Raw genomic sequence first — 25850 nt, 5'->3', positions numbered from 1 at the left:
CAAATGGTTTTCGCAATTCTTTCTATTTCAACACTAGGGATCAAATGCTGTAAGCCTAACTAGGACAAAACTCTTCCTCTGGCTCGTTGGCTTAGCAGCGGTTACAGGCCTGGCCTTACCCACAGAGCATTGCAGGCCAGCTCTAAGGGGCCTTTAGCATATTACTAGAGATTTCACTTAATTTTACAGAGAAGCTAAAATTAAAGGAAGGTCTAAAAATATGATTTTTAAGCCACTTTGACAGTTTTACAGACAGGTCCGGGATTTTGCAGGCAGTGGTAAGAACCCACCTAACTGCGCTCCTTGTCCTCTCCTCCTGCTGTCACGGTGGCCATCTGGGATGCCAGTCTGTTTTTTCCCTGCTTCCTTCAAGGCCCCTGCAGAAGGGAGAGGGCCCACTCTCCACGTGGGTGATCCCCAGAACCAGGGAAAGGGGCAGAGCCTGTACTCACTCTCCTGTGCCCAACCAGGGTATCTCCCATAAGGTCCCTGACACCCTTCAGGATTAGCTTTTATGTCAAGTGTTGGTCATCACTTTGTAAGCCTCCCTAAAACAAACTGAATTGCTAGGGCTGTGACTCAACAACACTGCTTTTAAAGCTGCAGCCACTTTTACCTTCTCTGTAGCAAAGATGCTCATATTTGCAAAAGGAGCTAATGAGGTTGGGTATTGCATTTGGGGAGGGCCTAAGCATCCAACAGCTTAAAAAGGGCTGAATTCCTGCTTCAGGTTGGTTTCACACCGAGGACTCAACACTGCTTCCTCGGCTTCCCTCAGATCATTAATCACAACTGAAAGCACAGGAATCTAGTCTCTACCTGAACTAATGTTTTTTTAAATTACAGTTCTTCACACAGATTAAAAAAAAAATTACATTAGCTACTGATTTGCAATTTGGCACTGCACAGGTCAAACACACGATGATTTTGTATGGTTAAGTAATAAAGCCACAGGGGTAGGAGTGACAAGAGAAGAGGTAGAAGTATTACTACAGCAGAAGCACCATCTGCTCTTGTGCCAAATTTTGGAAACATGACTTGCTCCAACTTCGCTGAGAAAGGCAGCTTGTGATAGTCATCACTCCGACCAGCACAACCTATCTGCACAATCACCCTGCTAGCGCCCAGAAAATCTCCAAAAATCACCCTGCCCTTCAACCCATTTGCCTTCTGTAACATAAACACATTGTGACATAACCCTTAAAACCAACTAAAACCCCACCAAAACATTACATGCACAACTTTCCCCTTGGCAAGAGATGAAAGAACAAGCCACATGTGATAGATATTTAGTTATACCATTTACTGCCCCACTGGCAGACACACAGACACGATGGTGATGTGAGCAGCGTAACAAACAGCACAGAATAAATATGTCCCTTCCCAGGACTTCTAGAAAGCATAATGACTGGCATCGTTATAAACAGTGCCAATTTTCTTTTACTTTTATTAACACTCCTACCAGCAATACAGTTACATTTCCATAAGAAATGTAAAAACAAGGGGCTGAGTAATCTCTTCTCCTTTATATGGCTTCTTGTGCTGTGACTATCCAAGAAGGCTTCTGGTTTTAGATCTATCAATTTGGGACTGCACAGTAGCACGGTTTTCATTTGCCACGTAACACATGCTATGGTGAGCTCAGAAGCCTACGCACAAGATAAAGAAATGCTCCGGTAAAATAAACGCTGCATTAAATGAAAGAAGGAGGCAGTGGCATAAAATAATTACCTCCTGTCTCACATGTGTTGCAGGAAACTTATAATGGTCACCTGCAACTTCAAATTAGCATTCCCTAGCTAATTAAAAAATATCTGGGGCACATCTGAAGCGCTGTCAGCGTTTTGTGGTTTTCTGTTTGTGTTTGTTGTATGAACTGACCACCATATGTAAAATATTTTGCACAAAAAATAACTGATTTTACTGTGCTGTTGTAACGCGCTCAAAAGACAATCAAAAAGACAGTCTTTGTATAGTCAGCTACATACTACCTACTATAAAAGCTCTACAGATATATCATTTGACCAGACTATTTTTGATTTTGCAGATTATTAGATTTCTGATGTCTAGCTGACCTGTGAGATACAGAGAAAATAAGCCTCAATTTGACACGTCGACCAAAAGACAGGTTGAAAGGTTTCTTTTCCACAGCTGAAGATTATCCGAGATCTTCACATGCACATTCACTACACTGTGTGTGATAAATTACACTGAGGACTTTCAAACCCCAGCAGCTGCCAGAGACGGCCTGCTCGCCACCTTTTGCCATGCGCTGCACCCACAGCGGGCACATGAGTGGTGGGAGCTCTCACATCTTTACTTTCTCTCCACCCCAGATTTCCAGGGTTAGGTGATTATGAGATTAGAAAGGTAGAGGGAAAGTAGCTGGGTTGTGAACAGGCACAAGAAATATCTGTCTAGGAAACAAGCCAACAAACATCTACTGGCAAGAAACTCTCCTTTCTCTCCAAGTTGACTGGTGCACTGTGCCTTGCAGCCTCTGATGGCAAAGCAGGTGGGAAAGGAGGCTCCAGGTGCCTGCTCTGCATGTCTTGGGGAAGTTAAGTTACAAATGCTATGGAGATCCTCCAAACTCTGACAGAAAGTCTTAAGTTTTGCCTTGTCCAGATAAAAAGGTAAGGCAAAACACCTTGCACGCATAAAAGACTAACCTCTTCATTTAAGTAGTTCACAAGACAAGTGAAACAGGTAATGTGACTCTTACAGCCTGAACAAGAAAGTCTGCCTTAAATTCTTGAACCTCTGTCATGCTCCCAAGCTCACGGGATGGCCACCAAAAAGGTCACATTCACTGAAGGATGTAAAAGCAAACAAGCGGGCACAGACTCAAAGAGCTTCCTAAAGAGGGATGTCAGCAACAAATAAAAGTTCCACTGAGAACTGGGGTCCTAGAGTAGAAGGAGAGGACATGTGCTAAGCCACAAGGGAATATACCTGTGGCTAAAGGGGAAACAAACAGGGCAGCCTTCTGGGGCAGGGCTGCAGAGTAAGAACAGCTGCAATGTTCTTTAGCTTTAAAACAGAGATTAAAACAAGAAGAAATCTCCCATGAACAGTGAGGTCTAGGTGCACCCCATGCAAACAGATTGGTCTGATTAGCCACAGGTCTACCTAGCAGATTCCTGCTGTTGCTGAAGACATCTCTGACCAGAGGACCAGAACTGTCTTGATCTAAGCCCTCTTGGCACTGTGTATTTTCTCAACTTCCTGTGAAGGAGGAGGACTGGAAGGCAGGCATACATCAAAAAGGCCACGCAAGGGAGGATGAACATAACCAACACCAAATCTAGGGATGAGATAGCTCTGGAGTGGAAGAGTCAGTACTTCTCAACAGGTGTCTGTGGTGACTAGAGCAATCCCTGGGGAACGACTAATCATAAAGTAAAAGCTTTAAAAATGCCACAACCAGATGTCCCACTCCTGGTCTGATAGCCTTGAAGTGCCTCAGATCTTCCACTGCTCAGGGCTTCAGGAAGACAAACTGCTATGCCATGAATCTGACAGAGGCTCCATCCCTCCCAAATAAAAAATATCTTCTGACACAGTAGGAAGAAGCTAGTGACACCCTGTTTATGGAAATCACTGTAAAGTTGTTGTATGTTGACAACTGCATGATGGCAGCAACACGTGGGAAGAATATTGGGTACGCACCCCCAACAACTCAGAGTTATTGCCCACAGCCATGCAGACGGGTCTTCTTTGGGGACCCAACAGTCTAAGCCTTGAGACTGCCCAAGTATGCAGAACAGCCCTGGAGGAATGGAGAAGTGTCCATGACTGTGACGGCAGATGGCAGTAAAGGGTGGAAGCCACCATCAAGGGACCAGAACCGACTGCAAAACTGTGACCCATACACATACTAGGAGTCTTTTGGGAACATAAGCAGGCTGAAGCTTGACATGAAGCATGAAGTTACTCCAGCACTAATAAAGAACCATTTTACAGCTCCCTAAGGCCCGAGACGAGAGAGGAGCTATGGTGCCCATATTATATTTTGTGGTCAGAAGAGCTGCTGCTTTCTACCAGAGCAGGTTCTCTCTGGAAAGGAAAGAAAAGCTGTGTTTGGAAGTCAGCAGTTTAAGTAGAAGGTGACTTGGAGAGCTCTCTCCAGGACCTGCTCTTTCTGCAAGGGAGGCAAATGGACTATGGGCTGAGTATCCAAGAGCAAGTGTTGCACGGAGGACTGGGTGGGTGAATAGGTGTTTTATTTCCCTGCTAACTCTGCTTCCTTCTCTGCTTCATTCTCTCTCTAAGGGAATTTATAGCTGAGGAAGAGACAGGAAAGGAAACCAAAGATCTGGACACCAAAACATAAAACCTAAACATTGGTATCTACAAAGCTGAAACAACTTACTTCCACAGCTCTAGAAAAACCTGGCAACCTTTGTAAGGGGGAGCAGGGCCTGGGACAGAAAACTTCTATGGCTTCAGTGGCCAAATAGAGAAGATTAATATCCCTGTTTGAGCAATATAGGCTGTGGGACTGCACAAGAGCCCAAGCATTACAACATTTAGATCACTATCCACATTGACCTCTGTTGACTCAGAAGGCAGAAAAGCCATGTTGTAAGTAAATATTCAGCTTGTTCAGAGAGAGAGTAACCTGAAGAGAAAACTACAGATCAGAAATGAGATATGCCATGGCTGTACTCTAGGCTGTTCCTGCCTGTGCGGTTCTTTTCTCCTGCCTTTACAGAGTGATTGTGGGGTTTGGTCAAAGGTGGCAAACACTCCTTGATATTTTCTGTTGGGAGAACAGTCGCGGAGCTTTGAACAGGAAAGGCTGAGTACAGCTTCCTAACTAGAGGATTAACTATGGACTGGCACTGTGAGCAGCTGCAAACTCACAACGTCATGCTTCTTTTTTTTATGGCAGCCAATGGAAGTCTGCATATCTGGACTTGGAGCTGAGGACAGCAGAGATCTCTCTCCTGGTTGTCTTACGGCTGAAGTCTCATCAGGTGGAACAGTTAGACGGGTTGCATTTCTCACCCAAACAGAATAAGAACAGACATGGCCATCTGAAAAGGGGATTAAGACCTACCATGTGGTGCAAAGCCTGATGCCAGAAGGCTTAAGTGAGGAAGCCATAAAAGTGAAAAAGGAAGAATAAAAGAGATACAATTAAATAATAATAATGGAGATTAGTGCTAACCTAAACCATGAATAGTTGTGATGCAGCAAAAACTGCAGCGAAGGAAGGAAGTTTTGACCTAAATCAGCACTCACACGGAACAGAGGTGCTTGGTTAGCATTGCCCATTTACGCCACATGTGCAGTGTATGAGGTCTGCAGTACTAACACTCCTGTTAGGTATAAAAGTCTCTAGCTCAAATGGTAGCAGGTAGCCCCTAGAGCAAATACACATAAGGATGTGACCCAAAGAATAAACTCATTTTCCAGTGCCAACTGTGACTGCTGATACTGCTACCTCAGTACTGCATGCAATAATTTCTGCTAATCAAAATAATATTTTTGATTTGTAGCCCTGCACAATTTTTTCATGCTTCATTAAGCATTTGAAATTAATAATCAATTACATTAAGCAAATCCATTACCTTCTACATCAGGGTCTCCAAATGGATTTAATCCCGCTGTGTCAGGATGATCAAAAGGATTTGTACTGGAGTTGGCCAGCTCTTGCTCCTCTTCATCCAGAAAATTAAGTTTATTGATAAGTTCTAGAAACAAGTTGGAATATTGTTTCAGTACAGATACAAACTGTTCACCTAACACATTTCAAGCTTAAAAAATAGCCCCTCATACCAATAGCCCCCCAAAACTGCAGCAGGGTATGACACCAACTGTACAACTAACTAATGCATTTAGTAGCACACCAACATTTCCAAATAGGAGGAAAAAAAAAAGTGGAATGAATGAAACTTCTACTTCCTGATCGGATGTTATGTAATAGAAAAGACTACCAAGAAAGCCTTCTAGAGCTATCTTTCTTAAATAAATATTGCAGAGCATCTAAAAAGCTAAGTACAAACATTTATTCTCAATTGTTCACATACACCTTCACCAACAACAGGAATTTTTAATTTTTCGATGTAACATGCATGTAAAATCAACGAAGGGACGTTTTGTCAAGCATTACTGACTGCACAACTAATGTTTTAGGGCTGGGTTTTTTATTTTTTTGTCATTCTTTTTCTTTCTTGTTCATTATCAGGTGACAATGCAGCTGTAGAGGAGATAGTCCCTTTCGCTATCATGTTGTTACCTGTTGGATGCACTACAAATTACTGAGAGTCACGCTGGGTGGAAGCACAGAGATAAAGCTGACAGCTGAATACGAGCAGGAGTCAAAAGGTAACAGGTCACAGTAAATACAGACAATCAGAAACAGAAAGAAAGGAGGAAAGCTCATAGACCTTCAGAGGAACTGGCTGATTTAGCTGAAGGCATATTTGCTTGCTTTACGCAGTCATCTTGATCTTCATCTAAGCTGCTCAGAGCATTCAACTGGTTTACAATTTCTGTAAATAGAAGCCAGTCAAGACAAACGTAAGGTAAGGGCATTAATGAAACAGAAGCGGGAAGAATGCTGTTACTAGAAATAAAGAGAAATGGGGGGGGGGGGGCGGCGGGGGGCAGAAGAGAAGACACTTGCTGTTAATTAAAAGAACACATTTGGAAAGAGTCCTTACTCCACTCTGTATAAGTACACTAAAGCATCTGTGTAGAATTCTTCAAGGAATAATTTGACAATAAACCCAGTTAACGCACATAAAAAAACCTTGCTGGGTTCCTGGTGACAGCAGCAGTAATTAGTTTTATGAAGGTAAGTATAAACACTGGTTCAAAACTTAGACATAATAGATATAATTTAATTAAAAGAGTTTTCCGAACCATGAAGAAAATCTGAATTTTAAACCACTGTTAATCAAAACAAAAGTAGCCTCAGAACAACTTATATCCCTCCCATACCCTTAAGGCTACAGAAAACTAATACATATACCTATATATATTTTATACATATATATGCACACATACGCACATTTTGATTACTTAACCTTCAGGATCAGTCTCCGTTCAATTCTGTCCTGTGACAAGCTGAATTTGTATAATGGTTCTAAATGACATGACCACTAATGTACTCTGAGCATGCACATGGAAAACATACCGGCTCAAGTTGCTACTGTAATTTTAAGGCAGTAACACCTCTGTTTGCCAGGATCCTATTTCGCCTTCTGTCCATAAGGGAGAGTTACAAATTGCCATGAATTAATAATTTCTAAAATATATTAAGCCTAATGCTCAATTCTAATTAAGATGAGGGTACCTCCATAACTCTGGAAGAAAAGAAAGAAAGATCAGCTAGGTCTTAGTCACCTCCGCCCCAAGGGGACAAATTCCTCTCTGATTCCCCTTAAAGTACTCTTACCCACAGTATCTGACAAATACAATTTCTGAAATAATGGGGACTGAGCCTGAGGCAGTCCCGAGAGACCTCAGGCAGCGGTGTGTTGGTGAACAAGGGACAGAGCTGCCTGTCCTTGCAGCTGACAAACCGCGAGGAGAAACCTTTGGCAAGAGAAAGGCTCCTTTCGGCTGCATATCTATGCCCCCATCAGGCATCTTCATCTCTCGGCTTTTTCCAAAGAAATAAACGGATGATGCCTTCTGGTGTCACTAGTGAAGTTAAAGCCATTTAGATGCCTTCACTGTATGTTTTCATAGCAATCACGCTTGATTTCCTTTAATTTCTTGTGTACGCGGTAGATTACACTTGCAATGTTTTTAGCTAGTTACTAAAACTAGCTAAAGCTGTTTTGTACTTAACTTTTTCTCATACAGATTTTGTTCGGTAAAGCCAATGTTTGTCACTGAACCTCAAACAGTAATCTTAATACTATGAACTAATTACAAGGAGCAAGATATCAGCTGAAAACTGAGTAGCGTCATGACTGTACCAATCTGTGCTGGTGCCCGTTGCTGCCCTGAACTTCCCAACACTCATCCTTTTGCTCAGGACAACACCTTCCTGGCTGACACCCCGTAACTCCCTGCCTTTGCAGACAGCGTGCAGAAGTTGAAGCCAAAGACCAAGTCCAGTGCCAGAACGTAGTTCAGGCTTGCAGTTAAATTATTCTTTCCCAAATTCGAACTGTTTTGCAAAGATACACCAATCTGCAAAATTCCAAGTCAAATGATGGCACACGGTCTACTCTGAAGATGGCACAGCCATAGCAGAATTCCTCTTCCCCCCCTTTCCCTTAAGCATTCTTGATGCTAAAGCAACATCTACTCAGTTGTGATTAAATTTTTATCTGTCTACAGAAAGTTAATTTCACTGCCCTCACTTCCTTATTTTTAGCTCCAACAAACAAGACTCTTGTCCTAAAAATTAATACCAACCCCCTGCCAAAAACTCTTAGCTTATTCAGTATAAAATCATATATAAACCTTAAGAGATCTGAAAAATATAATACTGTCTTTTGAGAGTTTTTAAGACTCAAGATACGCAATGGCAAATACCTTGCTGTACTCAAATAAAACAGAGTTAACCTTATAAAATAGTAGTACAAACAAATTACTAGTTAAAAACAAGGTGAGATGCTGACAAGATTTACAATATATTATTCCAGTATGTAAAAAAAAAAAAAAAAAAAAAAACAATTACAATTCAGTCTTTATTGTCAGAAAATAACAAATTAAACTCAGAGCTTTAAAAAGAGGGGTTCTTTGATGTGGTCTGAATCACCCAGTCCCATCTGCCAACCTAAACACCCATATGCACTACAATGTTTCTCATTTCAATATTAAACGGTTTATGTCATATTTTGGAGTGTGGAAATGGTAGGTTGGAGATTTAAGCCCTATATTATCTTTTATATATCTCATTACCTACAAACGTATATTAGCTTGTTCTACAAGTATGTTGTATAAATCAGTTGGGTTTTTTTCTCCTTTCTTCTCTTTCTCTCTTTTTTAAGCAGCTTGGTGCTACTGAAAAAAAAAAGAGCAAGGGTATCATAAGTTTGCATGAGGGATATGTTTTTTCAAATGGCAAAAAAGAGCTGGCTCTGCCTGGAATCCAGGCGCCTGCAGTCAGCAGCACATGGGCACACAGCTGAGTCCCCGTGACGCCCCAGGGGAGTGGAGGCCCACTGCTCACTTCAGCACAAGCCTCTAGGTGCCAGTTAAAACATTAAGAGAAGCACCATATGTATTACTATCCTGAATTTGTGAATTATGAGCCAAATTTCCTCAAGGATGTTGGAACGTCTTGCCTTCAACTGAAAACTAAGTACAGGACAATTCTGGGAGGTTAAAACCCATCTGTTTTAATGACATGGAAGCCAAAAATTTGAAACATCATATATTCGTGTTCATGCAGAATAGAACAGTTAGAGGGAGATGGAGCTTTTACATTGGAAAAATGTAAACAAGAAATATTGGGGAGGAAGGGAAAAGAGTCAGAGACAGAGGGAAAAAGATGTTTTTAAATGAAAATGGTGTTTTGACTAGAACACCTCTTTCAGTCTCGTTTTAAGGTCAGTTTTATGGCAACAGCTCCCACGTTGACTACTCCAGTATCCACAGCGCTTCTGAAGTAGGTGAGTATTGCTTCACTTACTTCACAGAGCTGAAGAAAGAGAGGCACAGATCCTTACCCCAAGTTAGGCAACACATCAGGGAAGAGTGTGGAGGGCAAAGCAGGGTTTCCTAACTCACCTGCACCACCTAGAGCTCTAGTCAGCAGGTCTCTCCTGTTGTCCTACTGGTAGATATATTTATTCATCTATCAAACTACAACGCTTTAGGCCCAAATAAAAAAAAAAAAGTATTAATTTTTGCACACTGCAAAAGGAGCAGTGTCTGCAATAAACGCTCACAGCACCTTCTGTAGCCATGGCTCCAGAAGGGAAACGTTTCAGTCGTCAAGTCACCCAACAGAAGCAGATTCCGTGATGAGACCTTGAGCCAAAAGTAAGGTGACAATCCTTACCGCTTTACCACTTGTACTTTACTTTTTCAAAGCTCGCTTACAAACATTAACTGAGTAATCCTCCCATCATTCCTGTGAAGTACTTATAGCCAGTATCCCCATTTTACAGTTGGGAAAGCAGGCGCACAGAGGTAAGTGGTTTGCCCCAGGGCCCTCTGAGTCAGTGAGAGCATTCCAGCCTGCCTGTCTGCCACCACCCTCGCAAGGTAGCAGATGAGAAAATGTTGGGAGCAGCAAGCTTTCAAAAGGCGTTATGTAACTTCCTCAATTAACTTTATGGGATTCTGTGAGCACAATTATTTTTTTTTTTTAAAGAAATTTAAAAAAACAATACCTCACCGCATCAGTTTTGTTCACTTCCCTCCTGTCTATATTTCTCCCTATTTGCTTCTGCCTCTTTCTATCAGAGACAGTGTTCCCCCCTCTCCTCGGTTCTGCACTTTTTTTCCTTGTGTTTTATTAGTTTTCATCATCCATTATATTCATTATAGGAGTCACTCCAACTGCCAATGAAATCAAGAGACGTCATTACATTTGCTTGAACGGATGTTGAAACAGATCCTTTATGTTTTACTTATTCACGTTTACCTACTGCCCTTGTTTTATGCTCTCCCATTTGCTTGGGAAACTACATGCGCTCATTCTCAAGTCACCATCCCTCCCATGCCACTTGTTGTCTAACTCGTGAAGAGTTAGTGAGGCCAATGAAGTAACTTAGTTGTTGCAGCCAACAGAAGAAAAAAAAATCTCTGAGGCCGACCTTTCCCCCGCAAGTTCCCTTAATGATACAGAAGGAGGGGGACAAGAGAGGAGGGGGACAAGAGAGGAGGGGGACAAGAGAGGAGGGGGACAAGAGAGGAGGGGGACAAGAGAGGAGGGGGACAAGAGAGGAGGGGGACAAGAGAGGAGGGGGACAAGAGAGGAGGGGGACAAGAGAGGAGGGGGACAAGAGAGGAGGGGGACAAGAGAGGAGGGGGACAAGAGAGGAGGGGGACAAGAGAGGAGGGGGACAAGAGAGGAGGGGGACAAGAGAGGAGGGGGACAAGAGAGGAGGGGGACAAGAGAGGAGGGGGACAAGAGAGGAGGGGGACAAGAGAGGAGGGGGACAAGAGAGGAGGGGGACAAGAGAGGAGGGGGACAAGAGAGGAGGGGGACAAGAGAGGAGGGGGACAAGAGAGGAGGGGGACAAGAGAGGAGGGGGACAAGAGAGGGAAAAGGGGAACCAAACCTATCTTGTATCATTAGAAAATAGTATCAAAACAAGCTGAACAATGAGTAGATACCGTAATTCAAAAGTATTTACTGCTTCTGTCTTTCAAGTGATTATTGCAATGTCTGTTTAGAACAGATCATTTTGGCTTTTATAACAGTTGGAACGCCTGTAAAATCAAGCTAGGACCTCGGGTTGCACTCAGTGCGACACACGTAGCACGTGCGCGTATGAGGAGAGAAGAGCCTCTGAGCTCTTCTGGCCCATGTCGGACAGCTCACCATCCCCCATCTACCTCCAGGGATGTCCACTGCTTCGACAAAGGACAGCGGACAGAAAAGATGAATCTATAACAGCTTTCTGCTTGGTTAGGAATCTGTGTTGGCTTGTTCAGCTGCTGAACGCTGGAAAAGCAATAAAATTGAGGCGCAAGATCCACTGGTTTTTCTCTACTGTCCTACCACGTATGGGTTTTCTGTAGCAGTCCTCAAAGTGGTATCTAGGAATATCTTAATAAAATACATCTGCACAATAGTTTATCGAGACTTTATGAAGTCTCTCCTTTACGTGCCCTTCTCTGCTCGGGGATTATAGGATGCCCTAGGCAAATATATTAGCTTTTGATTGCTGTTTTGAATATGCACCTGAATTCTTCTGGTTACTCCAGGAGAACAGAGAAAGAGCTTGCAGAATGACTAATATCAGGGTGACCAGCCTGGTATTTTTCCACTCCTTCACCAAGAATATGTTACTTCTGTCTCTCAAATGTTTTATTCTGGACTTTCCAATCTGCACTGTCCCAGAGACATACAGTTTAAGTGGAGATTTGGTCAGAGGATAAAACATTTGCTTGAAAATGGAAAGCATGGAGGAAACCAATATATTGGCACCACTTCACAGCACTAAATACAACTAAGTAATAACTGTTTCAGGCTGGACCCTTAAGCGGCAATGAAAGCTGGAAAAGAAGCGACGCAAGCAATGTTTCAAATAACCGAACCAATGTTCCTCAGGACCTTCATGAATAGATTTGATAGGTCATTTCTTTGCTTGGGATGCTTCTGCCCACCTTAGCGAAATGTCCCATTATTTAGATAGCCATTTTTAAAGATCCGTGGCAGGCAGGAAGTACAGCACTAAAAAGATTATTTGTCTTTCCTGATTCTTCTCTTACACTAAGAATTCCTACAGAATTTATTTCAAACAGTAGTAAATAATGATCTCTAGGAACAACTTAACATCTTCACTTATTGATCTAACTTACACTGATTAGTTCAGTTATCCTGAACATACTAAGCTTTTTTGTCAGCAAACAATTCAAATGCGGTTATTTTATCTCACTTGACACAACCTACCAAATTCACTTAAAGTCCTCTAACGGTCTTGTGATTTTATTTCAATGAGACAGCCCCCAACCAAAAGGAAGGAGGATGTTGCCTGAAATTCCCATGTCACTGAGTAGAACCTCAGCACCCACGGATGGCAACACTGATTTCTCAGTTATTCTCCCAAATGCCCATTAATCTTTCGCTTAACTCACCTCTTGCTTTCTTGCTCATCGACTCTGTCTTTTTACTCCTCTGCTCACACTGGCTCCTTCCTTCCCTAGAAGGCTACCTGCCTAATGGATTCCCTCCTGAAAACAGGATCCCAAAAAAATCAATCCTCTTAACTTCATGGAAATTAAACTTTGCTGAGTTAGGGGTTCCTCTTCCATCAAATTATTCTTTTTTTTTTTTAATTGCATAGCACAAAAATAGCATAAGGATAAAATCCATTGAATATGGCTGGTAATTAGCAAAGGTAACTACCATCTCCCCCATGGCAAAACCAACCTGTAATTTTTGCAGCCTTTTCCTCTTGATTCACTCTGTTTTCTTCATCTTCTTCATTGTCTTCCTCAAAATCATCTAGATTTCCAATATCAGCTTGTTTCATACTCATTAAACTAGCCAGGCTTTGCATGTCTTCATCCCTAAATAACAAATTTCAAATCAGGCATTAAAAATCCATCTGTTAATACCATGTCTGATACTACTGCATTTTTAAAAATCTTTTAAGTATTTTTATGCTTTCTTTTCTTCATAGAGGTCTCTGATCTTGGATCTGATCTTGAAAGTGGTGAAAGAACAAAATAAAAACACTCATGTATATTAATTTCTGAATGGTATGCTTTCTATCACAAAAACCTAAAAGGTAAAAATAGTGCTGCTTTGCATTAAAACGTTGCGTTTCAATGATCTCTTTCAATTCTTCTGTGACTGTATCTTTCATATATATGTAACTGTCATATGACTGCTATCTTTCATATCAAACATAAGCTTGCTGAAAACATGGCTCCAGGTAAGAGTCAAACGCCACATGTAATAACTGCATAGCTAGGAAGGCTCCCTAATGCTCTGGAGGCAAAGAGCAGGCAGTAATGAGCACTCAGATTTTGCATGTCACTTCTTCATGTAAAGTTTAGAAATGAAAAGATCTCAGAAGTACTGTTTCTTTTTAATGTCTTCTTTGTGTTGTAATCTTTCTTTGTGAATTTCTAAAACAGAGAAATAAGATGATTTTTGGTACTGCAAGGCAACAGGCTGCAGTGAAGACAAAAAAAAAAAATTAAAAATGAGTCTCACTTTATAAAACTACAATGGTTTGGAAGAGCTATAAATTACCCTTGACCTAGCTAATGTTTTCTCACTTTGCATTTTGTTCATGTATTTGAACATGAAAGTCCTAAAAGGACCAACTTGCACAAATTATGGCCTCAGAAAGCATGATGTAATAGTGCAGCTATTTACTGTTCGTGGTTCACAGATGGTGGTGGTTCCCCAAAAGTTAACAGGGTTTTGGAGAAAGACTTTCTCTTCTCATTTCCAGCTGCTGCACCATGTTAATCCATACCTAAAAATGCAATACTTAAAAAACATCATTCTTATATAGTAGCTCAAAACGTAGTTCCCAGTGGGTTAATCCGAGAAGGGGGGGAAACAGAAAATGCTTTTAATGCATTTGTAGCTATCAAAACAGGCAGTCAAAAAGAGAGTCGTCGTGTCAAAACGAGTGCCGTAACATGACAAAGTGTGGAATGCTGTTCACGTAACAGTTCTGGGGCACTAAAGTGCCTTCTGTGACAGAGGGCAGTGTCTGCAAGTGCACTCAGAATAACAAGAGCTAGAAGTAAACTAGCATTTGGAGGGAAAAGAAATTTAAAAAAGAGGCAAAAAAACCCATTAGAGCAATAGTTTTCCCATCTCCCTTTTCTTCTTCTTCCACTCTTACGTTCTTATACTCTACATGTAGAGACAGATAGGAAGAACAAGAAAGGACGGGCCAACATCTGACATCCTGAATTCGACAGAAATTGTAAGAGAGGTTATACGATCTGGAAAAATAATTTGTATCCTCTGCACCCCAAAGGCTGTTGAAGGGAGGGGCAGAATCAGGTGAGCGAGCAGGCGGAGTGGCAGTCGGAGCACAAACGAACCCTTTTCACAGGATGTTCAGCCAAAAATCTTACCTCACTCCACCCTCTCTCACTCTGCAACTGGCTTTGGCTCTTTGTGGAACAGAAAAAGGTGTGCTCGTTCTGGCTTTGGCTCTTTGTGGAACAGAAAAAGGTGTGCTCGTTCCTGCGTTTCCCTTGCACTCTGCTAAAGGTACTGCTGGATACACACATACGCATACAAAAGTACGCACCCACTGCTTTCACACCTGTAGATAGTTTTAAGCTGCTGTTGTTTTAAGACGCCCATAATGGCAGAGGACAACTACTTGTCTCTGAAGAACACAAGACTACAGTCAGAGTAAGACACGACTTCTACTCAGACTAAGAAACTAAGTATGGCAGGAACGATAGGTATGCTGAAGGATACTCTCAAATTCTGCCATTCTATCCTGAAAGAGCTGTTTACCCAAAGAATTCTTTGAAAAGCAACACAAAGCAGGCTATCTTGTTAAAAAAAAAAAAAAAAAAAGACCAACCAAACAAAAAAAACCCCAAACCCACAACTTACGTGGCTTTTCCTTCCCTCAGGAAAATACAAGATAAAGAGAACTGTAGTGTGGCAGATACCACTTTTTTGGACAAAGGCTTGAATTTTAACTTGACATCTGTCTGCGTAGGCATGGGGCTCGCATATTGCTTCATGTTGATGCTGCTGGTGGCAAGCGCTTTTCTGCGTCCAGAAGGAGATTCCTGAAAGTAGATGAAAAACAAAACTAATGTAAAAGGTGCAGAGGGTTGCTACAATAAAACCCGCATGCTCATGAAACAAAAAACCACATTTATTAAATCTGCATCATTCTTTTTCTAAGTGCACACAGCCAGAATGGATTGCTATGATCCTTTCTAGAGACAAGAAGCCAGCTCTAAAACTAGGCAAGCCACTAACAACGGTCCTTTGAATATAGGTGTAGTCCAATGGAGAAAAAAGGTTTTAATTGTGATTTGTGGTCTTTCATATCAGACCCTTAGTCATTAAGGCTTGTATCATCTCGCAGTAGCATCCACTGCAGGTATCCATTTAAGCAAATAGGAATATATCTCAGTTAGAGTTAGTTCCTTTAGAGAACTGGACCAGGTTTTTAATCCAATCCACATAAGACATGGGTTTGTCCCATACAGTACATACATTTCTACACAAAACGACATCAAGTTACTATTTCGAGCCACTATCAGTGCTCAGGACTCAAATATAACACTTGAACATTTTTCAAAGTAAGGTTACTTCTCACTAGTGTTGTACGTGCACTACCAAGAGTGGCTGCACTATCAAGAGTCACAGGTTTCTGAAATTAAGGTTGACAACGTTTCCAAAAATATCGATAAAAAATGTGCAAGGAAAAGAAAAATAAAAAGCAAGATAAGAGAAAGATAAAAGCCTAACTTGCATTTCAAGATAAAGGTGTTGCTCACAGTTTAGTAACTCAGACATAAGTTAATCTAAAATGCACCTAAGAATCTACTCGCTTCTGTCTAATATCAGCATAAGCAGCAAAGGAACGATTATACGTAATAAAGCTCTAGTAACAAAAATAAAACAAGAAAGCCCTGCTGTTAACTCTTTTGAAAGATGTTCTCACAATAAGACTACATTTTATTGCAGTTGAAAATCTATGTTGAATGAAGAATACTAATTCAATCAAAACATTCAAGCATCCTTTTTCAAAGTACTTGACGTTTCCGCCCACTAGAATAAGTCAGAATGTAATATGTCATCCCCAAAGAATACCTTGTTTAAAAAAATAGCCTTATCTGTCAGATTATGCACAGCAATATTATGCAGAACTATTAGTGCATGTAGACACCTTGTGAATGAATTTCAAAAATGCATCAAACACTTGAGAAGGATTTAGGCCCTCTCAGAAGAAATACTTAAGAATATGCAAATACTCTTAACGGAATCAAGTTGAACAGATGCGACTATCACAAGCAATGCAAGTGCTCTTTCCCTGGCCACGACTGTCAATCAAAGAGTAAGATTAAGGTCCAAGGTTCTGACAATGTGTAAAATGGGAAGCATGATCAGGGAGTTTCAATTATTACACAGATATGAGCAGCAATAATCTGTTATTGCACTGTACCTTTAGAATAACTAAATATTACAACTCATTATGCAGAAGGCCAGATTTCCTGCAGCCCCTGTCTTGAAAGCACCATGAGAGATGGCCCTCCTTTCTTGCATGCTCTCAAGGTAAATCCAGGCGAGCACTTTGTAACTTAAGAGCAACTTGTTTCATAATGGTAAATTTTCAGTTTTCACACTACAGTGTGAAAATGGTGGTTGAGATAAATACAAAGGAAGCTGGTTAAACCTCATCAAGTTCTTTTCCAAGACTCTTTAGAGAAAACTGGTGCATATAGGGCAGTGTGCAAATATTTACCTAAGTATAACTGGAATGCTAAAAACTACTTGTCAACGCTGGTGCCTGTGCATGTCAACTAGAAAAGGAGCAACCACAAATTACAAAAAAACTTGAACTACGTCCTCACTTAGAGTCAGACCAAAGGAAAACTTTCTGCTCGTGAGCTATAACAGTCAGGAAGCAGTTGTCATACTTTGGACTAGATTCTTCTTTGAATCAATTAGGATAAGCTCATACTTGCAGATGAAAATCCACGGTTTTAAAATGGTTTAATGGTTTTAAAATCCACAGTGTGGTATCACAGTTATTCTTACTGGAAGAACAGTTCACACCAAAATGTAAATATGCGGAAAAACTCTTCGTTAGTTCACTATTTCCAAATTCTGCAATATGTTTCCTTAAAAAATTGTTTTGCTTTGTTCTTTTTATAACAGCACGTCTTTTGTCATGTCCTCACTTCCCTTAATCAACTAAAGCACAAAACTAAAGACAAGGTGCAGCTATAGCCTGCAATAAACGGCTCTCAGATGGAACAAGGCATGAAACGTGGCCGCTTGCTTGGAGCCTCCCGGAGAAATCGCTCGCCAGCCAGGAAGTGCCACCCTTTGGATGGACGCTTCTTGGGGGTGACAACGAAAAGCAGCTCCCAACAGCTGTAAACACTCCCACATTAACAAAAGATAAGATTATCTGCACACCTAGCTACCCTGTGTGAGCTGCCTGGCAGGGAGCTTATGGACACAAACATGCCTCGGTGATCCAAAGAAACAGGGTGGGGGTACGCTGTGGGGAGAGCAACTTTCTCTTCTTATGGACACACTTATCTACTAACATATGCGAAATACAAGTTGTCTTCATCAAGGGGATAATACTGAAAAAGTCAAAGCAAACAACCCAACCCAACCCCAAGTTCAGTGGCGAGTCTGAACTGAGGGCCCCAACCACCGGTTCAGCACTGAGTCTGAACTGAGGACAAAGGCAGAGCATTAACCTTCAAGAAGTTGGAAATCGGCTCAGAAGAATTTTGGAACGACTCGGAATTGCAGTTTAGCTTAAGACATGTTTCTTCTGTAAATCGTCCTCTCCTCGTCTGCAACTGCAGGTGATCTGGATCAGATCTGGGGAACAAGAGCCACAAACGAGGAAGATGAAAGGTGTCCCAACGAGGATGACCATCAGCGATCCTTTCTGAAACCTGCTTGCGCTCACTGATGCGGAGAGCAGAGACGGGCGCACAGGCGATCCCGTGCCAGGGAAACGGGGAGCAGCCAGCCACGTGCAAGGGGATTCTCCTAGCGCTAAATATCCTGAGGTGCTGTGAAGGATGAGGCATACCTGGCAATCAGGTTCACTCTTCCCAAGAAAGGAATTTGTTTTATAATCCTCTGGGAGGGCCAAAGACGGAAGATTTTTCAGGTTCCAGTTGTAAGACTCTACATTTGTAAATTTGCCTCGTTAAAAAAAAAGACAGACCAGACCGCCTCTGAGCTTTCAAGTTTTGTTTTTTTAACATGTGCACTCAAGTACATCCTTCTGCTCTCCCAGAAAAATAAAAAGTGTGTTAGTGCTTCTGATCAAAAGAAATAAAAGATCTTTACATCCCTGTGGCAATCTGATTTCTCCTTTAAAGCTATATAAGCTCGACCTTATAGCTTTTTAGCTACACGAGTACAGGGGGAAAACTTCCTTTCTGCTGCTGAAAAGGATATTCTCAAGGCGCTTAGATCCCCGACTGATTTCGCCACGGATTACACTTCCTACTCTGACCTACAACCAACTTTTAAAACACTGTCTTTAAATGTCACAACATATTAATAACCACTTCGCACAAAGGTTGTAACACCTTCCAAAAACATACGCGCATCCAATAACACAATGTGAGAACCCAAGAGAAATTTTTGCAGAAAAATAACTAATTCTTAAATCAGCAGAGAAAGAGCTAATCCAAGAGAAACGTCTCTGAGTAGGATACTCGGCAACAGCTTCAGCAGCAGGCTAGGATAAGTTATTTCAAACAGAAGCACAGTTCGGTAAGATGTTAAATCCATAACATCCATTCAATAGTAAAACTCCGATCTGGTGTTGCTTTGGTCTCATATGAGCACACAGAGCGTTACAGCAGACAAAGCAGGAATCCTAACATAGATTTTTTAATTGCTCAGCTATTCTCATTTTAACTATGGGACGACTCTCAAAGTTTAAAACACGTAAGACTCAACCAACCCTTCAGGTACTTCCCATACATGTGACTGCTGGAGTTGACACATCAGGTTTTGTGAAACAGCGTATGGCAAAGTCAAATTTGAAATCACAACAGAGGAACAATCCCTGGGATGATCAAGGCAGGTGACCAAACTCATGCAAACGATTATCAAGATGAAGTTCCTTCTGTTAAAAACAGAATAATTTGGGAACTCCTCCCTCACTCTTTAAGAAAGACGCGTTATGCAAACAAAAGCCACTATGATACCCAAGTATCAAAGCAAAGTTTAAGATAATCCAGAATCATTTGGGCTTTAACATTGCTGTAGGTTATCCTCCAGCTCAAACATACTAACGTGTGTGGGAACACGTGCTGTTTGGCTGGCAAGGTAGTATGTGGAAGGCCAGTTAAAAATCTTTGTCATAGTCATTGGATACCTCTTCTTGCAACAGAAAATACTGAAAATACAGAAAAAGGAATGCTTCTAGAAATCGCTTATAAACGATTGAGAGAGAACTAGTTGTGTTGTTAGTAGGAACTGCTGAAGCCCATTTTCTTGCATAACAAAATAACAGCCGCACTGGGTCAAACCAAGGCCCTGCTAAGCCTGTACACTGTTTACAAAATATACTGTTTTCAAAGTGATCGTTATAAGATACCTAAAAAAGAGTAACACACACATGCAAATACATAGCAGTGCTTTTCCAGCATACTCCCCCAGCATCATGGAATTTCTGCTTTCATGTTTTGTCTCCAATTTTTGTATTCTATGCTTTTATGCCTTCCTATCTAAAAAGACTTCCTCATAAAATGGACTATTCTGCTTTCAGAGCTCAAGCAAAGAGAAATACATAAAGTCAGCAAGCGAAATCACATAAATCAATAGGAAGCTGCACATTCACTTTCCGTAAAGAAAAGCAGTATTAGCAACATATTTACATGGTATATTTACGTGGACCACGGTTTCCAAGCACACCGCGCGTGTTGCGGAGACCGAGACCCGCGGGCGCTGGAGCCGAGGGGGCTGGCTGCGGCCAGCTCCCGGCCTGGGCGGCACCTCAGGTCTAGTGGTTAAGAAGCCCCAGGTGGGAGCACCTTGCCGTCAGCTCTGCCAAAGGCAGGAGAGCTACCTACACAGCCCCCCGTTTGCAAATGGGGATTTAATTAGGCACAGATGGGTTTTCAAGGAACAGCATCCAAAACAACCCCCTCTGCAGTATTTTAAGGTACTTCTCCGCAAGCCCTTGAACTACCAGCTTACTACAAACGCTGGGGAGCGGAAGGGGAAGATTAACACTGGCCAAACAGTAGCCAGTCCTAGTGAAATCAGTGAAGCTGCGTTTGCTGTCACAGCTCTGGGACCTGACTCATTCGTCACACAAATGTCTGTCCTGCAATAGAGTAACCACGCACCACTCGCTTCCATAGCGCTGGGGATCCTGAACAGCGCTAGACGGCACTGAAGTTGCCGCGCTGTAAGTCTCCCTCTTACTCAGTAAAAGGGCTGCGTAGCTTAAAGGAGCCATATAGCTGGCTGCCTTCCTACAATGAGGGCGAAGAAAAACCACAGAATACTGGTCTTTTCCACCCAGAGGCTGCTGCGCGTTTTTGACGTTAAGAATCGTCCCTCTTGTACTCTCCTAAGGAAGTCATTTCACAGTAAATAGAATAAAATATTCAACTACTAAAACTAGATGATTGGTACCCCGTTTGTAAAGTGAACAACATATTCTTACTGGGAAGACGATCCCAGACGACCACATCGCACTATTAAGTGGCGCCCAACTCCTTTGCAAACCAAGCAAGTCAACAGATTGACACCTTCATGCAAAAGACCTGAACTTGGACCTTTAGTTTAAGGGAAATCCCAGTAATCAAAGGATGCAAATTTAATGCAGCCTTCTTTCCTCAAAAATGCATTTTTAATCATCCTGCGTCCTGTAATTACCAACTTCCTGATATTAAGTCTTCAAGGTTAATACCAGAAGCGCAAATAAGGAAGAAATAAATTTGTATTTTCTGTTAAACTGACCACACATCTACAGTTATGCAGAATCAAAATATTTGCCAGATTTTTTTTTCCAATATTCTAAGGAAACCAGCAGAGTGTGTTTTACCTCTTAACACCTGAGCTCATCTTTTGTACGCAGACCTTCAGCCCTTGCTACACTGCACTCCTCACTCCCTGAAACGCAACTCTCCTGTTTTCTCTATACACATAGCGTGAAAACAATAAAACGTTTTCATTCAGCAGAAACTAGATCAAAAAGTATTGTACTTCTCAAATATTTAGTACTAAACAGTACTAAACAGTAATACTCATGCCAGTAATACTCATGCCAGCAGGAATATCTTAGCGATGCATAAGCACTGTACAAACATTATGCAAGAAAGAGCTAAGCACGGAGGACAACGAGTTTCCTAACTGGGTACTGCTATTTTGTCAGAAGAAACAGCGAGTTTTGACCATCTTCATCCCAGAAAACAAAGATCTACAGCATAATGTTTTAAAGGGCTGTCTTTTCACGTTATTTAAAAGAGAGTGCTTAAAAAAAAAAAAAAACCTGCCAAAGACACCTACATTTTAAATAGGAGTAATCTGTTGCACACCTAGGCATGAAAGAATTTACACAAAGGCGTGTTTCTCTCCACTGAGAGGACAAGTTTTGAGGACTTCACTTTTGTTTTGCTCCATAATTAAAGGGAGAGAGCTTTCAAGGAAAGCTATCCTCTGGCATAAAAACCCAAAGTGCCTAAAGAAAAACGAAGCGGGAAAGATCCCACTCCTTCCAGCCTGGATGTCAGTCAGCCCCTGCAAGCCGGGCTGCGAGCGCCATCTCGCTCAGATGAAAAGATCACTGCTTCACCAGCAGAGCAAAATGGATCACGACAGAATTTAATTTGTGAGAGTATACAGCAATTAAATGCTAAAATAGACAAGCTACAGGGAGCTCTCTCAACTGTAGAGAGTAAATTAGAAACTATGTCAGTTAAAATAATTTAGACAGTCGGGTGGCAGATTTGGAGGGCCGAATGCAAACAGCACAATCTGCCCTGAAAACTTGTTTAAAAGCAAATGATGGCTCAAGGTATCCAGAACATTATTAAGAATTATGAGGCATTTGAATGGAGAATTTAATGTTTAAAAAATTCCGCCCACGCCAGAAAAGTTTGAGCCCTAGACGTGAGGACTGGGAAGGGAATCAAAAATGTATAAACATTGAAACAGCTACACTTGCGTCTGTGCACACACACACAAACAAGCACATACGAATTCATGAACGATTAGACAGGCTGCACAATACACCGTTTATTTCTCAGCAATAGCAGAGACAATACTTTCAGTAAGCAAAGGGAAAATATCACATATTACTACCACTACTGCATTCGTAGGGTTTGCTTTTAGAAAAGCTCAACGTTATTTCATTAAAGCCCAAGAGGCTGAAGCATGTAGCGAACAGATCTTTAAGATCAAACTGGCCCCCGTGGGTGTGCTCTAGCAGACCTGACGCGGGTAACAGCAAATCGTTCATCTTCACAGACTAATCTCTTGCTTTCATGGACTCTGGAACCTGCCAAAGATTAATTTCAAATAGGAAGCTTAGAAAGTGAAACGATACCTCGTAGGTTTAGATAAACCATCTACAAACTACCACCGAGCAAATCTGGAAGTACTGTTTTTCGCTAACCAAAATACTAACTAAACTTCTCAGATGATTACTGAATAGACGGCAAACAAAATATTTAAGACCAAAGTTTTATTTGAATACTTTACCGATACACCAGGGGGATGAGACACAGCTATCTACTTCTAAAGTGGGCTTGGTGCTTACCACCAGCAACAGAGAAAAGTTTACAAGTGAGGGGGACAATTTTAACAAACGTCAGTGTCCTGTAGTTCTCTGCTGTACTCACCCTTGCCACGGATGCGGGGGACTGCTTTACAAATCTCTTCAAAACATCTTCCTTCCTTTCTTTTTCGGACAGTTTAGTAAAATAAAGGTGGAACACTCCAATAAAAAGGGACACTTCATGAACAGGGTGCCACAGAGGGATGCACATGAGCTTGATAACTGATACCGAGAAACGCTTGGCCTAGCATTCGTAGCCTTCTTCCTCCTTGCTTTTTTCAGATTGCTTCCTCTTAAGATACTGTGAAAATTCACCTTTTTCTGTTAAAATAATGACATAGTCTTCCCTGGGCCTGCAAAGATATATGATGCACTTCTGCACAAGTTTTCATATATCATGACATAAATTGCTAGTAAGCAAAAACCACTGATACGAGATCGTTTTCAATAGCAAAAGACTAGAAGCGTATGTCCAACTGGAATTCTTGTCCAGAATTTTAATTTTCCTTGGACTTAAGACGCAAGCTCACGGAGGCCTGGCCAGCAGTCGGTGGGTAAACTCGCTATTATGAAATGCTCAAAACTTTGCTCCCAAAGGAGCAGATTTAAAGCAGCCTGTCTGGAGCTGCTGCTGCTCCCTGGGCAGGTGAGGCTGGCTGTAGCGAAAGGCACTGCACGCCAGGCTGGTGGTTGGACAGAAAATAATAGTCCTTCATTTTCTGTGAGCTGTGTGCTGCTGAGCTGGATTCTTCACAGCGTATTGTCCACCTCGGAGAGCAATGCCTGCGTTCTGCTGCAGCTGGTTCGTTTCCAAAAGAGTGCTCCCGCTAGGTTAGGTTTATTTTCCCCCTACTTTTGAAGGGTTCATTGCATAAGTGCATAATTTTTCTCTTTAATTAGTCTCAAAACAAAGTAGAAATATAGATAATTTATTTAATGCTAGAAGAAGAGAAATAGTAGATGACAAATTTGGTTCCTACAGTTTTAACTGAAATGGGAGTAAAAAACACCTAATAATAAAATATATTGCCCTTTTCCCCCCTTATAAATCTGAAGTCAAATCAGAAAAGGACAAGAGGCTCTCATAATTAAAAAGCAGGTTGATAACTTGCGAATTCTGCTTCAGCGACACAGACTGCAAAGAGCTTCTGCCAGGGTAAAACACACATTGTTATAAAAAAAAAAATGTATGCAAAGTCACCTGGATAATTTTAATATTTAAACACATGGCTTGGGTTAGACCTCCTTCTTTCAGGAGGAAGATAGCAAAGTTGACTCAAGAGCCATGACTTTACTGCTCAGCAACTCCTAAGTCCTGCATGGAAGTCCTTCTTCCATGAATTGACCAAAGGACCACATAGGCTGACTGGGATCCTGTTGCCCCTATGATGATGCTACTGATCCTCATCTTTTATCACAGCTAATAGCCACTATAAAATTTAGATTTAAGCTCACCTACAAGTCCCCGGCACTTCAGTTCTATTTTGCTCAGTAGAAAGTCTCCATTTTACAATTCACCACCTCTCATCTACTCTGTGCAGAAGTATCCCATGATCTACGCTACAGAAGCTTCAAGCAGCTACACAAGAAAGATGTCTAGATAGCACTCTCTGTCCAAACACAATCTATAGCAGAAAAAGAATATTTTTAAAAGGCCGACTAGTTGCCTATTTATTGTTAGTTCTGGATGTGAGCAACCCTTTTGTTGCTTACGTTTTCCTTTCGTTTTTCATTCCAGGCCTTAAATTTGCCTGCTCTCTCGATTCCACTTGAGGACAAAGACTCAATCTTTGACATTAAAAAAGGTGGGTTTGAAGTAACTCCTCAAGCTCAGTAGTGAATGTTTTCACCTGCAAGCCTTCTCCTGAAGAAACAAATGCAGTACAGGAAGAAACACCTGATACAGACCGACCCAGAAATAACTCCAGCTTATTTAAATAGACTCACCAAGTTATAACAAAGTTATTCAGCTCCTTTGTAACCTCCTACAAGGAAGTGAGTTTGAGGCAACTCTCTCCTTAAAGGAGGTCAAAAGATCAACTGCTCCAGCATCCTTATATACTTTCATTCCTCTTTCCAGAAAAGAAAATATTTTAAGATGGCGTATAAAATTGTCTAAGCTTAATTATCTAGCACAAATAAAGCCTGTTCAAACTGATTTTGTAAAATATCAGTGCCATCTACCAGCTGTTATCCGAGGACAACTTGCCTAGAATGAATGTATAGTATTAAATGACAAAACTGGCAAGGCTCATGACACAGAAAAGCTTCTAATGGTATCAAGTGAAGGTATTAGGACTCTTAATGTTTTATTGTTTTTGTACCGCACATCTCACCTTAACTCAGAAAGCCCAGAATGCATCAACGTATGCTGCGCAATGCCTGATGCCTGTGTGCTGCGCTGTGATGCTCACATATTTCAAGCATTTTCCTTGCCAGGACCACAGCCCCCGGGTCAAATTACTTATCACATTGATAACATCTTGGGCTCACTTCAAATAAACAACATGATGTACTTGAAGCAATCTTATCAGTTACTGTTGGATTACCAATGTATCTCGATTACTAAATTCATGATTGTGCTTTTTTATTCTCTTCCCCCTCACTCACAACTTGAAGAACGTGCCAAAACGCTATAACAAATGACCAGGATATATTTTCCCAAGAGGGCATTACATAATTGGAACAGTCCCCGAAACGAAGGAAACATTTTTGGACTACGTAAAAACTACATCAGGCTGTTATCTA

At 41.4% G+C, this 25850-nt stretch overlaps 1 protein-coding gene across 28 annotated transcripts in view; it reads right to left on the bottom strand.

Annotated features, from left to right (window-relative positions):
- EHBP1 (EH domain binding protein 1) overlaps positions 1 to 25850 on the bottom strand; it is a 283064-nt gene that overhangs the window by 122160 nt on the left and 135054 nt on the right. For 15 of the 28 annotated variants that reach the window (XM_068940596.1, XM_068940595.1, XM_068940601.1 and 12 more), the window contains 4 exons: positions 15197 to 15378; positions 13025 to 13164; positions 6399 to 6503; positions 5580 to 5702 (listed from right to left, as the gene is read on the bottom strand). In XM_068940596.1, coding sequence (XP_068796697.1) covers positions 5580 to 5702; positions 6399 to 6503; positions 13025 to 13164; positions 15197 to 15378 — 550 coding nt within the window. The remainder of the gene's footprint in view (positions 1 to 5579; positions 5703 to 6398; positions 6504 to 13024; positions 13165 to 15196; positions 15379 to 25850) is intronic. The other 13 variants (XM_068940605.1, XM_068940612.1, XM_068940615.1 and 10 more) reach the window with 1 other exon arrangement.

This window comes from Struthio camelus, chromosome 3 (assembly GCF_040807025.1).
Source record: "Struthio camelus isolate bStrCam1 chromosome 3, bStrCam1.hap1, whole genome shotgun sequence".
Taxonomy (NCBI): domain Eukaryota; kingdom Metazoa; phylum Chordata; class Aves; order Struthioniformes; family Struthionidae; genus Struthio; species Struthio camelus.
The sequence above is the reverse complement of the archived record's forward strand: the minus strand, read 5'-3'. Positions and strand labels throughout refer to the sequence as shown.